This window comes from Mastigoproctus giganteus, chromosome 2, assembly GCF_048544385.1.
Source record: "Mastigoproctus giganteus isolate SK-2022 chromosome 2, ASM4854438v1, whole genome shotgun sequence".
Lineage (NCBI taxonomy): Eukaryota > Metazoa > Arthropoda > Arachnida > Uropygi > Thelyphonidae > Mastigoproctus > Mastigoproctus giganteus.
This window is the reverse complement of record NC_143576.1, coordinates 222,011,711-222,027,051: the sequence shown is the minus strand read 5'-3', so window position 1 is coordinate 222,027,051 and position 15,341 is coordinate 222,011,711. Positions and strand designations below refer to the sequence as shown.

The window sequence follows — 15,341 nt, the reverse complement described above, 5'->3', positions numbered from 1 at the left end:
TTTTCTTCTTTAGCTGGTGCAGAATAAGCCTCAGGCTTCCTTGTACTGTGGATAGTAATAATAATAAGGTAATCAACACCACAAACTATATAAAATACATCACCAAGGAGCCCGGAGTGTTCAATGACATGTCAACAATGCCATCTGGCCTCAGAAATGATCCAACACATTACTGCGGGATGCAAGGTGATGACCCAGACTGAGTACACTCACAGCCACATCCAGGTAGCCAGGATAATACATCAGAAGCTAGCAAAGAAATACCAGTTGGTTGAAGAAAGTGTAATGTACTAAAAGTACAAACCCCAGGCAGTACTAGAGACCCCAACCCACAAGCTGTACTGGGACTGCACCATAATAATGGATAGGACAATCTTGCACAACAGACCAGACATAACCCTTGTGGACAAGAAGGAAAAGCTACCTATCTGATTGACATAGTGGTACCCAACACTGGCAACCTGCAGAAAACCCATGGGGAAAAAATCAGGAAGTACACAAACCTAAGACAGGAGATCAAAGATGTGGCATATGCAACAAGTAACGACCATCCCAATCATCGTGTCAACCACAGGCATGGTGCCAACGACTCTACATAACAGCCTAGCAGCAAACACCTACAAGGAATTCCAGAAAGTCTCAATCCTGAACACCTGTAGGGTAGTCAGTTCCTCGACCAACAGTAACACCAGACATAACCACCCTGTGTACTTGGTAGCAATACCTATCACGAGGTGAAACCCCCAATCAGAGAGAAATAATGAGTAATAATAATGGAAGCAAAAAACTAGCTGCAGCTTTAAAGGAGTGGAGCAAGAATAGTCTACTTCCTGAACTTGATGTCAGAGACCAAGGTAAAGTCATTAATTTTTTTTTATATATGTATAACCAGAACCCTCTCCACACTCACTATTCCAATATATAAACATCTGTGCAGATTTTAAGTGATATCAGTAAGATTCAAGAGAACTGTATTATATATCAAAATAAAAAAATTTGTCCAAAATGAATGTTGGTTTTGATTAAGACTAATTTTTTCTTCTTCCCTTTATTCTCTTAGCTTCCATATTATATTGATGGAGATGTAAAAATCACCCAGAGCGTAGCTATAATGCGTTACCTTGGAAGGAAACACAAGCTGGGTATGCAGAATGGTTTTTTTAATGTCAGATGTTCTTCATTGTATTTTTAGTAAATTTGACTAATTGTTGAATTAAAGTATTTTCATAATTTTTGAATTTAATTCAGGAGCTGTTTAACTGATGGCTTATTGAATGGCACATCCAGCTTTGGAGAATTCTTCCTAGAAATGTATTCTCTCTCTCATAAATATTTGAGAGAGGTTGTTAGTTATTACTACTACTGTTTGGCCATTGACTTAACTATGAAACAAATAGATTGCCATTTCTTTGAAATTAAAGACTAATTACTATATTGCATTATCACATCTATTGAGATTGAGACCATTATATTTTCTAGGCAACTTAAACCTGCCAGACACAAACTGTCTCAAAAAGGACAATCCTCATTGAGTTAAGCTTAAAAATATTGATTATTACACTACATTTTAATGTTTTCATAGTTTTTGTTTATCAAAATAAATTGCAAAAGAGTCTGAAGATTTCATATTATAAAGTAAACTTCTATTGCAGATTCTAAACAGTCCAGGAAGCAAGCACACTTTCTGGTAGCTTTCTTTCTACTTTTCTAGTGTACCAAAGGCGTAAACATGAACCTTAACATGTTTGGTCTTTGTAGCCAATAAACATGCAATATGACACTTAATATTGAGCATGACTTCTTTTCTCAACTAAACTGGTTAAAAGCAAGCCTTCAACAGGATATTTCCATCTTAATCTTTCACTCACTCACAAAAATGGTTTGAATCCGTTGTGTACCCTGACTAAGCCTTCGGAGTTAAGACAGCTAAACTGAAAATGACTGAAACCTCTAAAATGCAACCACCAACACCCTTCACATCAACAGATATTGATGAACAAACTGATCTAGGTGATGCTGTTTAAAAAACTTCATGCAAATAATGAAGTGGATCCTAGGCATATGATTCTCTTTAAAATATATAAAATGAATATTTGATAGTTCAAGCAATCCACTTTAAAAAATACTGTCTCCACTCTTAAAACCAAATAATTTAAGGCATTGGAATTGTAGAGGCATGTGCATCACCATTGACAGTATCCATGATCTAATTCCTTGCTGCAAGTGAGGATATGCTTCCAGAAAACCTTTTAAACTTGTGGGTATTTTAAAAGTTAAATATATGGGCCACAGGAAAGTAACTGTAAGTAAGAAAGAAAAGTGTGCCGCAGCAACTTTTCGTTGCTGCGGCAAACTTTTAAAGATGCTCAATTTTAGGCACACTGCAATCACTACTATACTCTTATGCACAAACAAAAAGTTGGGTATATTTAATAATACACTTATTTGTTTTAAATGCTTTTTAATCTCTTTTTTTGAACATACATGAAATTTTATATTTGTTGAAAGAATAGGAGAACTAGGCATCAAAACTTGACATCACATTCACTGGCAGAAGGCACATGAATTGGTGCAATGTGAATTAATTTTTATTGTAATGCTTAGATGTTTTTTTATTTGCATTTTCTGTGGCATACTTGAGAAACACTGATATACTATAACTGATTGTGAAGGAATTGACAATGAAATGTTATGGTAATGTTTCTATCAGTTTTACTGCATGTTAAAATGTTTAAGGGCCGCCGTAGCCTAGTGGTCAGGCGCGCGGGTGCATAAGTACACGTGCCTTGAGTGACCGGGGTTCAAGCCCATGACTACTGAATACGGTGCCGTTTCTTGTATTCTGTCTATCTTGTTAACTCCTCTGACTGTTTGGTCGTCCCGGAGTATAAACAGAAAATTTATTTAAGTGCAATATCCAATACATTGAAATAAAAGTAAAGGTTTAGGTGGGAAGAGGTGCTATCTCATTGCATATAATGAGATAGCAGTGCCTCTGTCAGTGTAAAGAATCTCAAAAGAAAGATAATTTAAGCATTGTGGGTTAAGACAGAATTTAGGTAAAATAAATTAATGGGAATCATGTCAGTTAGGTGTAAGATTTTCTGTGAAAGAATTTGTATCGTAGATGTGGGAAAATTTAAAAAAAAAAAAAAAAAAATCAAGTCAAGTGAATGTTTGGGAAACTTAGAAATATTAGTCATTAGAAAAAATGTAAAAGTGGAGAAAATAAAGGAAAAGTTTTTGTGTAAAAATATTAAAACCAATACTACCCTTGCACATGGATTGGCAGAGGGTGTGGTGTTGAGGGGTTAAAAAAAACATTGAGAGCTACTAGATTTGCAGAAAAGTAAATAAGTCATTCTAGTAGACAAGTTTGCAAGTGAATGTTTAACATCAGCATACAACTTAGTTGATATTGACATATTATATTAACATAAATTTTCTGTTTATACTCTGGCACGACAAGCAAGTCAGTAGAATTGACAATAAATTGTCAATACAAATATTTATAGTCTTTAGAAGTCATGGGCTTGAACCCCAGTCCACTCAAGGAACGCATGCTACACACTCTCACTCCTGACCACTCGGCTATGTCAGGCCCAGTGAGCCAAAACATTATTACCACCTACCTAATATGACGTTGGTCCTCCACGTGCAGCCAAAGCAGCTCATACCTGGCAAGGCATGGATGCTACAAGATTTTTAAATGTCTGTTGGTATCTGGTACCAACATATACCCAGCAGATCCTTTAACTCCTGTAAAGTCCATGGTTAAAACACCACAGATCATAGTTGATGTTCCAACACAAACCACAGATGCTCTGATTTGATTTCTGGGGAATTTGGTTCACAGAACATGAGGAAGACTTCTGGTCAGTGTGGCATGGCACATTATCCTGCTGAAAGACTGCACTGCCAGAGGGGAAGACTGTTGCCATGAAAATGTGTACCTGGTCAGCAATGTTTAGGTAGGTGGTGGATGACTGGACCCAGGGTATCCCAACAGAACATCACCCAAAGCATGACACCACCAGCTTGTTTTCATCCTACTGTGCATCCAGGCACCATCACTTCCCCAGGTAAACAACACACACATCTGGCCGTCCACATGGTGCAACATGATTCATCAGACTAGACTACCTTCTTCCAATCACTCAAGGTCCAGTTTCAATGCCTGCATACCCATTGTGGGTGCTGTTGCTGGTGAACCATGGAGCAGCCTGTGGCTTTGCAGCCCCATTTTCAGCAAGGGTTCCATGTACTGTGTTGTGACACATTACTCCCATCACCAGCATTCCAATTACCGGTGAGTTGTGCCACTGTTGCCACTTGCCATCTGGGAGAGCCTTCGCTCATCTCAAGCATCAGTGAGCTGTGGTTGTACAACACCTTGCTGGCAGTTCGTGGGTGTCCCCTCCTCGGCCACTTTCCGTAGATACTAACCACGGCTGACCATAAACAGCTGTGCCATTTCGGATATGCTCTGACACAGTCATCTGGCCATTATAGTTTGGGCTTTGTCAAACTTGCTTAAGTCTGCTACTTTCCCATCTGAAGAACAAGAGTAACCCTGATTAACGGAGCTCAGTATCAGGTGTTTTTATATAGTGTCCCCACATGTGCTGTAGTTCACCTGCAGTTGCTTGATTTGCATAAAGACTTGCTGGTCATAATGTTTTGGCTCATCGGTGTATATTGTCAGTGTTTGAGTTTTAGTTATTTTCTAATTTTGCCTGACATAATTAATCAAGCATGATCTGTTACTGGCCACATCTCATAATGTCGTGAATTCCGGTGCTGCAAGTATCACTATACTTTACTCTAGTGACTGAAATGTTATTTATTAAGGTGCCTCTGTAGCTAGGTGGGAAGGAGCAGCAGTGCGTAGCACATACTTCTTGATTAGACCGGGGTTCGAGCCAGTCACCACCAAATATGGAGGATGCGGAAAGGTCAGGGAATGACTACTGCATATCCTGGAGCAATATGGCCTTAATTGGTAATGCTCCTAAAAACCAAATAACAAACAAATAACAGTAACAGTTATTTATTACTAAGAATAACAAAAAAGGAAACACTGAAGTGTTACAAAGACAGAAAATGCTTGCTGCCATTAAGGCTAAACTCTGCAAGTTTTTTATTCTGCTCCTATGTAACAAGCCAACCTGAAAATAAGGAAGACAAACCAACATGTCTTCAGTGGTACAAATGCACTGCCCAAAGAATAAATAAAATGATCAAATAAAAACAAGTCCAAGCATTCAAATTCCCTTGAAGAGTGCTTGGAAGTGCATAGGGTAATGTGTTTGCACTGCTGGTGGTGAGACTTGCTTTTTGTCTTGCTTTTTTTATTTCATCTTATTCATTTTTAGGTTGGCCTAGTCTGTTAGAGCAGAATTACAAATTTCCAAGTTTAGCCTCAAAGACCACAGAAATTTGCTGTATTTTTAATGTTTGTTTCCTTTTTCATAATTCATTCATAATCATGCTGATATTTATTTTGATAAATATATCGACCTGATTTAACATTACTCTTATATTAGAGATGGTATAACCTTTGTGAATGTATTTTGTAGTTATTATATTGTTTGTCAGCATGTTTCAATGTAGTGTTATTTTTTTAATTCAGAATATAAAAGGTCACTACATGATATACTTTGAAAAAAATTCAATTGAAGTTTTTTCCTCTCCCCTTGTAGATGGCAGCACTGAGGAAGAAAAAATCAGAGTAGATATGAGTGAGCAGCAGTTGATAGACGTCCGTACAGGACTTGTCGAAATATACTACAGCCCTGACTTTGTAAGGAATTAATTCCTTATATAATGTGTATATACATTGTGACAAAATAAATTATGGCATGACACAACCATTTCCTATTATGATATAAATATGTATAATTTGTCATTTATTGGGAAATTGCTTATGGGGGGGAGTCAAAAAGATTTGTATTTACCTAATAATAGTTATGATAGAAAGATAGTGGTGTTTTTATTTTTGTTTTTTTGCTTGATGCCTTAATCTCTATAGCAAGCACACAAATCTTGGTTTCAATTTGAAATTCATTTTTTATTTGCAGCACTCAAGCTCAGTGAATTTGCTCCTCTTTTGGTAAGCAAACACCCAAAACAAACCACAAAGAAATGGTTGCTTTTTGTGGAGAAGACTAGCCAGTTAGTGTTATTGCACATTGGTATAAACAATTCGAATGCAGAAGGACCTCTGTGCATGACGAAGAAATCCCAGGATGCCCAGCAACTGCTGTAACAGTTGCTAGGCATCTTGGAGTTTCATTTTTGAGGCATTAATCATCTGCCAACAGATGCATGAGTCAAATGTTTGCTAGGCAGGTTCCCAGACTTTTGACCCCTTACCAGAAATAGGAAAAGGCACAGTATGGAATGTTGTGAATGTGCCAGAAAAGGCAGGAGTTTTATCATTACTAGCCACCATCACTATGATCCTGAAGCTAACCAAATGTTAAAGTAGAAGCATGTATAATCACCAGCACCCTAAAAAAAAAAGTTAAAAGGTGCAACCAAGTGCTGGCAAGGTGATGCTATCAGTTTTTTGGCATCAGCAGGATACTAACAGATTAACCTCAAAAGGGTGGTACTGTGATGGCAAAGTGTTATTCCAACCTCCTCATAAAGCTATGTGCTACTATAAAAGAAAAAAATTTGGGGAAAGCTGAAAAGGTGTGCACCTGCTCCATGATAAATGCCCCTGCACATTCCTCACATGCTACAGTGAATGTGGGTTTGAAATATTGTAGCATCCTGCTTATCCCCCAGCCTTGCATCCTTGGATTTCTTCCTCTTTCCTTTTGTCATGGAAGACATTTTTCTACTCACGGTGAGGTGATTTCTGTTGCCAGGTTGCAATTTAAAGGACAGTCAAGTTTTCTACAAAACAGGCCTCCAGAAGTGTATTGAGAAGTGGCAAAAATGTCATTCTGGTGATTAAGTTGAAAAAGTGTAATACATGGTGTTTGCTTCAACCTTCTGTCAACTACTTCTGGATGATTACAAAATAATCTTCCCCATCTGTCTATGTGAGCCATTTTTGTGGGAGATAGAAAAGATTTGTTTGGTATCTTTATTTCATCCTGAGCATGAACTGAAGTTATATACTTGCAAATTGTGGAAAAATGCACTTCCATACTATACCTATTGGAATATGTTGGCATCCTTTCAGAAGGATTCTCTAATACTTGTGGAGATACAAGTTAGCATTTTCTCAATACAGCTATAGTGTTCAAAAATTGTGTGCTTAATATGCCAAAACTAAAACCAAAGTCTCAAAAGAAACATGTATAGTAATAGTGATGGTATAACTGGCAATGAAGTAATTGATTGGGTTTATGGGAATGACGAAGTTTTTGCAAACTAAATTCCCAAAGAATGAAAACTTAGTAAAAGTTTGCATCCATTTAACTCTAATTTTCCTAGTATTAATAAGATTAGAGATAAGTATAGGTTATAAGGGTGTGATAATAGGCTAGTGCATAGTGCTATTGATGGAAAATGCATTAACAGCCTTTTTTTGTGGGGGGGAGATTGTATATAGAAATTCTGGTTTCTTGTAAAATTGTTAAATATGGAACCCAGTATGATATGAAAACTGCCGTGAAATTTAGTCACTTAAAGTGTTTGTTTGAAAACTGAACAAGATGACTGTCAGCTCTTGTTTTGAAGTTCAATAATATAGCACAGACCCAAATTGGTATTGGTGTACCGTTACAGAATCAAGACATCATGGCATTATTTGACATACATCGTTATACCCATTCAATGTCAACTTTACATATGTAAGCTTTTTGATTGGGATGACATTGTCATGTATTCCCTATTGAGCTTAAACATTTTATTTAATATATAGTCTTGGCCATTAAGTCTGGAGATAGTGTTCATAGTATGAGGCTGTTTTGGCTGGTGCTCAGACTTGCTCTGTTGGTGGAAATACCTGAGACAGTGATGTCCTGTTTTGAACACGTATGTAATTCTAATTCACAGGACAGATTTGTGGACAATAACATCAAAAAATTAGACTAGATAGCTCAGAGCCCAGATGTAAACTCCCATCAAACACCTGTGCTCAATTGAACTGCTTAATTAGGCTTTAAATTGAAATTTTTTTTTTTCACTTCACTTACATATTGAAAATAATCAATTGTCCATTAGGTTTATAACATCATAAAATGAGATTTAAAAGGACCTTATTTTGTTAATAGTCAAAGGTTATTCCTCATTGTGTTCAGCCTTCCTGACAAACCACTCCTGGAAATGTCAGGACCAGTGAATCCAATTTCAGCATAATATCCTTGCCATCAGCTGCTAGACTACATTGCAAATGTTAAATCTTTCTGATATATGGACCGTATCAAGCAATCTTCAACAGAAAATAAAGTACTTAAACAGACTAAAGTCCAACTTCCTCAGTCATCTCTCAAGACTGCTTTCCAGAACAAAATTGTCACTCCACAGGCAGAGTGTCAACTAAGTGGAAAAATAGTGAGAATTTAAGCACTTCAACCTGAGTAGTCCACTTTTAGTTTCTTAAAGGACAGAACTCCTAAAAGTTTCATGGTACTTCTGTACCATGTCTTCACTTCAGTAATTGGATAATTAGTACAGGAAGTAACAAAAAACTCCTGAAAATTTTCTGTATTTTTTTAGAAGTTAGTCAGATTTTACTCTAGACAAGTGAAAGTGCTTAAATTTTTATTATGCATACCATTAGAGGAACCTAAAAAGCAAGGAGTTTCCTTCCTTTGTTGATGCTTTTTTGCTCCTGCTTCCTCTGGTGATGCTGTTTCCTCCTGCTATCTATGACATGACTTGCAGTTCAAGACCATGCATTTGGTTTAGAATAAGTTCCTCGATATTTTGGAAACAAGAAATTTAATTTAGATAATATGCAGAAACTGTATAGGAATGCTTGTTAATAATATTAACTTAAAAAATCGTCCAAATCTGTTATACTCAACAGGTATACAGATTACTGTGGTAGTACAAATAATTATTCTGTATTTTCTTCAATAATATCCCATTCTGTTTTTTTTTTAAGACTTCCAAAATATGCTCTTTCTTCTAATGCCTGCTTGACCATTTATCCAACTTCCTCTTAGTCTATCTCTGAGCTTGTTAACATTTATATTTTTGTTTAAAATATGGATTTGACTAATCCCCTTGCTACTAAATATAAATTAATAAAGCTAGAATTTTTGTGGCATTACCAGAGTTTGCTCTAGGGATTTCTTAGTTTTCTGGTGTTGGGGGTGGGTGCCCTTCCTGGAACAGGAACTGCTGTATCTTTAGTCTTCCTTGTCTTATCTTCTGGGTGAAGTTTAATCTTCACCACAAATGCAGTTGTTAATAGCAGCAAATGAAATTATCTCATTCTTCATAATGCACAACTGTGTTCAGTGTTTTGGACATCTTGCTACAATTTTCTTAGCTTCATTTAAAGGGGAAGAAAATCAAATAGGTGTTTGGTTAGCTGCTTCAGATGTTTCTTCAATATCTTTCTCTGGCAACTTTTTACTGCAGCTGCCTCTGTTTTTATATATACTGTGCAGCTTATTGGATATCATACAAGTGGCTGTCGTGTTACGATGCTGGAATTGCTGCATTTCCTAAGCAAGAGGATGTCCTCAGCAGCAGCATGGAGAAGATGGGTAACAGTAGTCCATTGAGGGGACTTCACGATCAGTGCTCCCTTCTAAGCTGCAGGAATTCATGGTTATGTACAGCTTTTTTTCTGTGCACAGCTATTACTTTACTCTGCATGTCAGAAATTATTCTAACAATCCCCATAGCATTTCTATCTAAACTAGTTTTTTTTAGAAACTTATTTTGTGCATAACAGCTAAATTCATAATCACTATTGTTAATTACTTTGTAATAAAGGATTAGTTTGATTTATTCTGTGTAGCTCTTCAAAGTAAAGTACACTATTGCTGTGCTAAGTGACATACTTTTTAATAGCCAGACTGATTGCTGTTATTAATCAACCAGGTAAAAATGAAGTTTCTCAAGAATATTGTAATTTTGTTGATAACAAAATAATGGAAAACTCACTAAGCAGACTTCAACTTCATTTATCTTTCATTTTTCTAACACTGCTTTTTATTTCTTAGTGGTCAGGGAATTTGTTCATAAACTAATATCTAAGTAGAAAGAATGCAGCAGAAAACTGTACTCCAAGAACACCACCACAGGAATTTAAAGTGAGTTGTGCAACAGAATAGGCCTAGTGTTGTAGCAAATGATTGAAAAATTCAGTTTGGTTTGGAATGTCCCTAAACTATGTAGTGAGTGGGGGTTGAAGAGTCAGTGATTTGGTAGTTGTGTGTATATGAAAGCAATCTTTTTTTTTTCCTTTAAAATAATCAACAGACTCAATTGGAAAGGTGCTGCCACAGCCAAGACGGAACTGTGGAATGGTGGAAAAAGATTGTATGACCATAATCTTTTTCCTTGCAATTTTTTGCACACTAGGTACAAGCTATACTTTTTTGTATAGCATGTACCTCATAAAATCAAGATATGCATCTGGTGGACTGCTCAAGTGGCTGAACGAGTTGATATGGGATGTGTTGTTGGTATGAAAATGGGTCCATTAATCTTTCTGTTTGTATTGGACCAGCTTCATGCTACGGAAATTTATTTTTACCCAGATTATAGATTATTTCAAGACTACAATGCAATCTTAATGGTTTAATAAACATTCCCAGAATTCTAACATCTACCCTGCCCACTTAATTCTCTAGATCTCAGTCCAATTAAGAATGTTTGGGATATGTTGGAAAGGACACTTGGGCTTCATAGTCCTTGACTATGAAGTGCAGTGCAGTATAAATTATATTTGATAAGAAGAAATTAGCATTAAACTAAAACACTACTTTTTTTTGGCTATCTTTGCAGTTTTATAATTTCATCTATCCACTCTAATTTCTGATAACTTCAAAGTATTGAAGTTCAATAACTTTTTTCTGATTTAATTTTAAATTGAAAACATGGGGACAGCCATATTTTGCAATCTTGGGTTCAAATATGTTGTGACTTGGGTGTTATCTAAGTTTCAAGTAATTACAACATTTTGACATGACTCATTATGGGAACTGTGATTAGTTTAGCATTAGTAGAGGCATATGATGCAAGAAAGCAAGCTTATTCAGCATCAGCCAAAAAAAAAAAAAAACACACACCACTCCCATTTCACCCCTCTGTTCGTTCGAAATACCTGTCCAGTTGAGCTTTAAATTTGTTTAGGCTATCAACTTCAACAACAACTGATGGAAGTTGGTTCCACCAACCAACCACCCACTGGCCAAAGGCAAATTTCCGCACATCTATCCGACATCCGTCCTTCCTCAATTTAAATTTATGCCCTCTGAGGTGATTATTCTGAGCAAGATGAGGAATCCCACTGGCATTGAGCATGCTCAAACCATTCAAAGCCTTATACACCTATCAGATCACCTCGCCGGTGCCTAGTCTCCAGACTCTGTAATTTGCAAAACTTAAGCCTTTCTTCGTAAGAGCAACCCTTCATTCCGTTCACTAACCTTGTTGCCCTTCTCTGTACTCTTTCCAGCATCCCTACATCCTTCTTGAAATGAGGCCTCCAGACCTGTATACAGTACTCAAGATGTGGCCTAACCATTGCCTTATACAAGGGAATAATCACCTCCTTATCCCTGCTAGAAAAATTCCTGTATATCATTATCAAGACACCATGAGCTACTCTTGCAGCTCATCTGCACTGCTCAGAGAACTTCATATCTGCCTGCACAATTACCCCCAGGTCCTTTTCATTCTCCACCACTGTCAGTGTAGTACCGCAGAGTTGATACGTTGCTCTGGGGTTACTGTTTCCCATATGTAGTACTTTACATTTGTCAATGTTAAACTTCATTTGCCACCTCTCAGCCCATCTGTTCAACCTTTCCAGATCCTGTTGCAGCAGCATAGCGTCAGTAGTGTCCTTAACAACCCTGCCAACCTTTGTATCATCTGCAAACTTGGACATTAAACTTGATATCCCATCATCAGTATCATTCATAAACACCGAAAACAACAACGGACCCAACACTGAACCCTGAGGAACTCCACTAATAACATTAGTCCAAGTTGAGCAGTGTCCATTGATTACCACTCTGTCTTCTGCCACTCAACCATCCCTTATCCATAGCAGCAATTTGCCTCCAATGCCACACTGCTCCAATTTGTGCAGCAGTCTTCCATGTGCAACAGTATCAAAAGCCTTTCTAAGATGCAAATATATAATATCAAAGTTATTCCCTGCATCCAGTTCTTTTGTGACTACATCATAGTATCCAATCAAATTGGTCAGGCAAGACCTGCCCTTAACAAAACCATGCTGCGTCTGAGCTATAACTGAATTCTTGTCTAGATGATCCTGCAGTGCTTCTTTAACCAGTGTCTCCATTAATTTACCTGGAACAGAAGTTAAACTAACAGGTCTATAATTACTTGTGTCAGCCTTTGATCCTCCTTTGTGAATTGGGGTTACATTTGCACATCTCCAGTCTATGGGTACCTCCCCTGAGTCCAAAGAAGCTCTCATAATTATGGCTAGGGGTTTGCTTACTTCCTTTGCTGCCTCCTTTAATATAACTGGATAGATCCCATCCACCCCAGGTGCCTTTTTTATATTTATCCTCAACAATCTCTCCTCCACTTTCCTCTCAGTTATTACAAAATCATCCAGCTCACTGCCAATGTTTACTTTACCTACATCATTCTCCTTCCTGAATAACTCCTCATGTGTGAATGTGGATGCAAAATACTCATTTAGATTGTTAGCCACCTGAGCAGGATCCTCAACTGTTGAACCATCAATATCCAGTGGACCAATCTGATTCACCCCTTTCCTTCTTGAGTTTAAATATGTAAAGAACTCTTTTCTGTTTTTCTTTGCATTCTTTGCCAAGGATTTTTCGTAGTCTGCCTTTGCATGCCTAATCTCCTTTGTGACTTGGTTACAGACCAACTTTAATCTATCATAGGCTTCCAGGTCACCCATTAATTTGTGTGTATCCCATGCATTTTTCTTCTCTGCCACATGTCTCATTAGTTCATCTGACAACCATTTAGGCCTAAACCTTGAACAATATTTCTTAGTTGGTATGTAAAGCCTGGTAGCCTCCAAGATTAGTTCCTTGAATGCTTCCCATTTTGAGTTTGCTGTTGGTAACATCATCAGTTGGTCCCACTGTATAGAATTTAAATACTGTCTCAGACCATCATAGTCGCCTTTACGAAAACAAAAACCCTTCCCTTTACCTCTGATGGTAGTTACCTCCTTCAGTAAATCCCACTTCAACACACTGTGATCACTGCCACCTAGTGGTTCATTTATCTGCAGATTCTTAATGCATGAAGAATCACTACTGATAATCAGATCAAGAGTATTGCTCCCTCTTGTTGCCTCACGAACATGCTGATGTAGAAAACAATCATCCAATAAATCCACAAATACCTTGCTAGTGTGCGAGTGACCAACCCACAAATTCCAGTCAATATCTGGGAAATTAAAATCCCCCATTATAAGACTCTCTGATTTACTGGCCCACTATTTCCCTGTACAATATCTTATTATACTCATCAGAGTCATTAGGCCTATAGCACACTCCTATTCTCAATTTTGATTTCCCTATGCTTATGTCACACCAAACTGACTCGACACTGCCCTGTCCATCGTTGACTGGCTTCACTTCCTTGGACTTTTTGTTTCTTAACTAATAGCATAACCCCTCCTGTCCTGTCTATCCTTTCTATACACATTATATTCCCCAAATTCCAGTTTCGCATTACTTATATCTGTGTGACACCATGTCTCTGATATCCCAACAATATCTGCCTTTGATGTTTTGAGCAATACTTCAAATTCATCAAATTTGTTTACAAAACTCTTAGCATTGGTGTACACGCAGGTATACATGCACCTGTTTCTATTCTTAGCTACCCTAACACAACCCATGTGTTTACTTGTACCGCAATGACTCCCAGCAGTCTCTGATATATCCTGCATCTTGTTTTTTAGGCTTCTGCTCATTTCAATAGAAGCAGTGCAAGAATCACTTCCACCTCTGCCAGTGGCTACTGTTAATCTATTAGTCCTTGTCCCCCCAACTAGCAGTTTTCCGACCCACCTAACACTGCCTCGACAGCATCAGCAAATATTCTTGCACCCTTTCTATTTAAGTGTATCCCATCCCTGTAGAAGCAATCTCTCCTGTTAACAAGTACAGTCCAGGCTGAAAAAAATTCTACCCCTTGAGCCTTGCACAATCCCTCCAGGGCCGTATTGATCGACAAGGCTCTCATCATATACTCCCTCCTATCGTGTCTGGGCAGAATTGCAGACACTTTCAAATTCAACCCTAATTCACGGCTTTTTTTTCAACAGTGACCTGTACTTGCTAAGTAATTCCGCCGGTCTCCTACTCTTAATATCATTAGTTGCCAAAGTTCCCACAAGGTTTCTAACCACTTGTGTGGGGAAGTTGACAGCAGTGACTCGTCTCATTCCTACAAGTATTACGATGGGGTGGATTACTCCACCATCATACAGCAAATCATTCTGTGCTATTTTAGTGGGCACTGAGTATACAATAAGAGTGCCTTGTTTGCTATACAGAATATTTACTGTTTAAAAAACTTAAATTACCCATTAAAGTCTTAATTTTACAGAAAAAATTAAAAGAGGAATACCTGAAAAACTTACCAGCAATATTAAAGCTCATCTCTGATTTCTTGGGCAAACATCACTGGCTAGCTGGAAGTAAAGTAAGTAAGATGGATCTTTAATATATATCATAATTTCATGTAGTTGTATTTTCTCCCCAAAATAGTCATTCTTTTAGGAACTGAGAATACAAGATGAAATAAAAAAAAAATGAACCTCTAAAATTAATAAATGTTATCATCTGTACTGTATTTTTTATTCTATGAAATGTACAGGGCAGAAAAGTATTGTACTTACAAAACAGTGGCAACCTACAGTGGTGTGCAAAATTTAAGGACCAGCCAGGTTTTCATCTGTAGCTTTTCATAGGAGTGGCCTGGATATGGGAAAAGCATAATAAGGAACATTATCAGGTACAGAAATGATGGAAACAACACTGACACAATGTAAAAAAGTGATAGAGGCCATTTATTCAAAATTGGCAACGTTGCACTGGCTGCCGTGATACAGATGCATCACTGCCAAAGATGGAACAAAGAAGTGGTCCTCAGTAGGAGATATGGCCACCCCTAATGTTGATGCAGGCTTTTCACCACCTGTCCATACTTAGAACGATGTTAAG

At 37.5% G+C, this 15,341-nt stretch overlaps 1 protein-coding gene across 1 annotated transcript in view; it reads left to right on the top strand.

Moving 5' to 3' along the window:
- The window catches only part of LOC150090156 (glutathione S-transferase Mu 2-like), a 58,038-nt gene that overhangs the window by 28,711 nt on the left and 13,986 nt on the right, over positions 1 to 15,341 (top strand). The window contains exons 3-5 of the mRNA XM_090368978.1: positions 1,061 to 1,142; positions 5,703 to 5,803; positions 14,725 to 14,820. Of these exons, the coding sequence (XP_090225104.1) occupies positions 1,061 to 1,142; positions 5,703 to 5,803; positions 14,725 to 14,820 (279 nt within the window). The remainder of the gene's footprint in view (positions 1 to 1,060; positions 1,143 to 5,702; positions 5,804 to 14,724; positions 14,821 to 15,341) is intronic.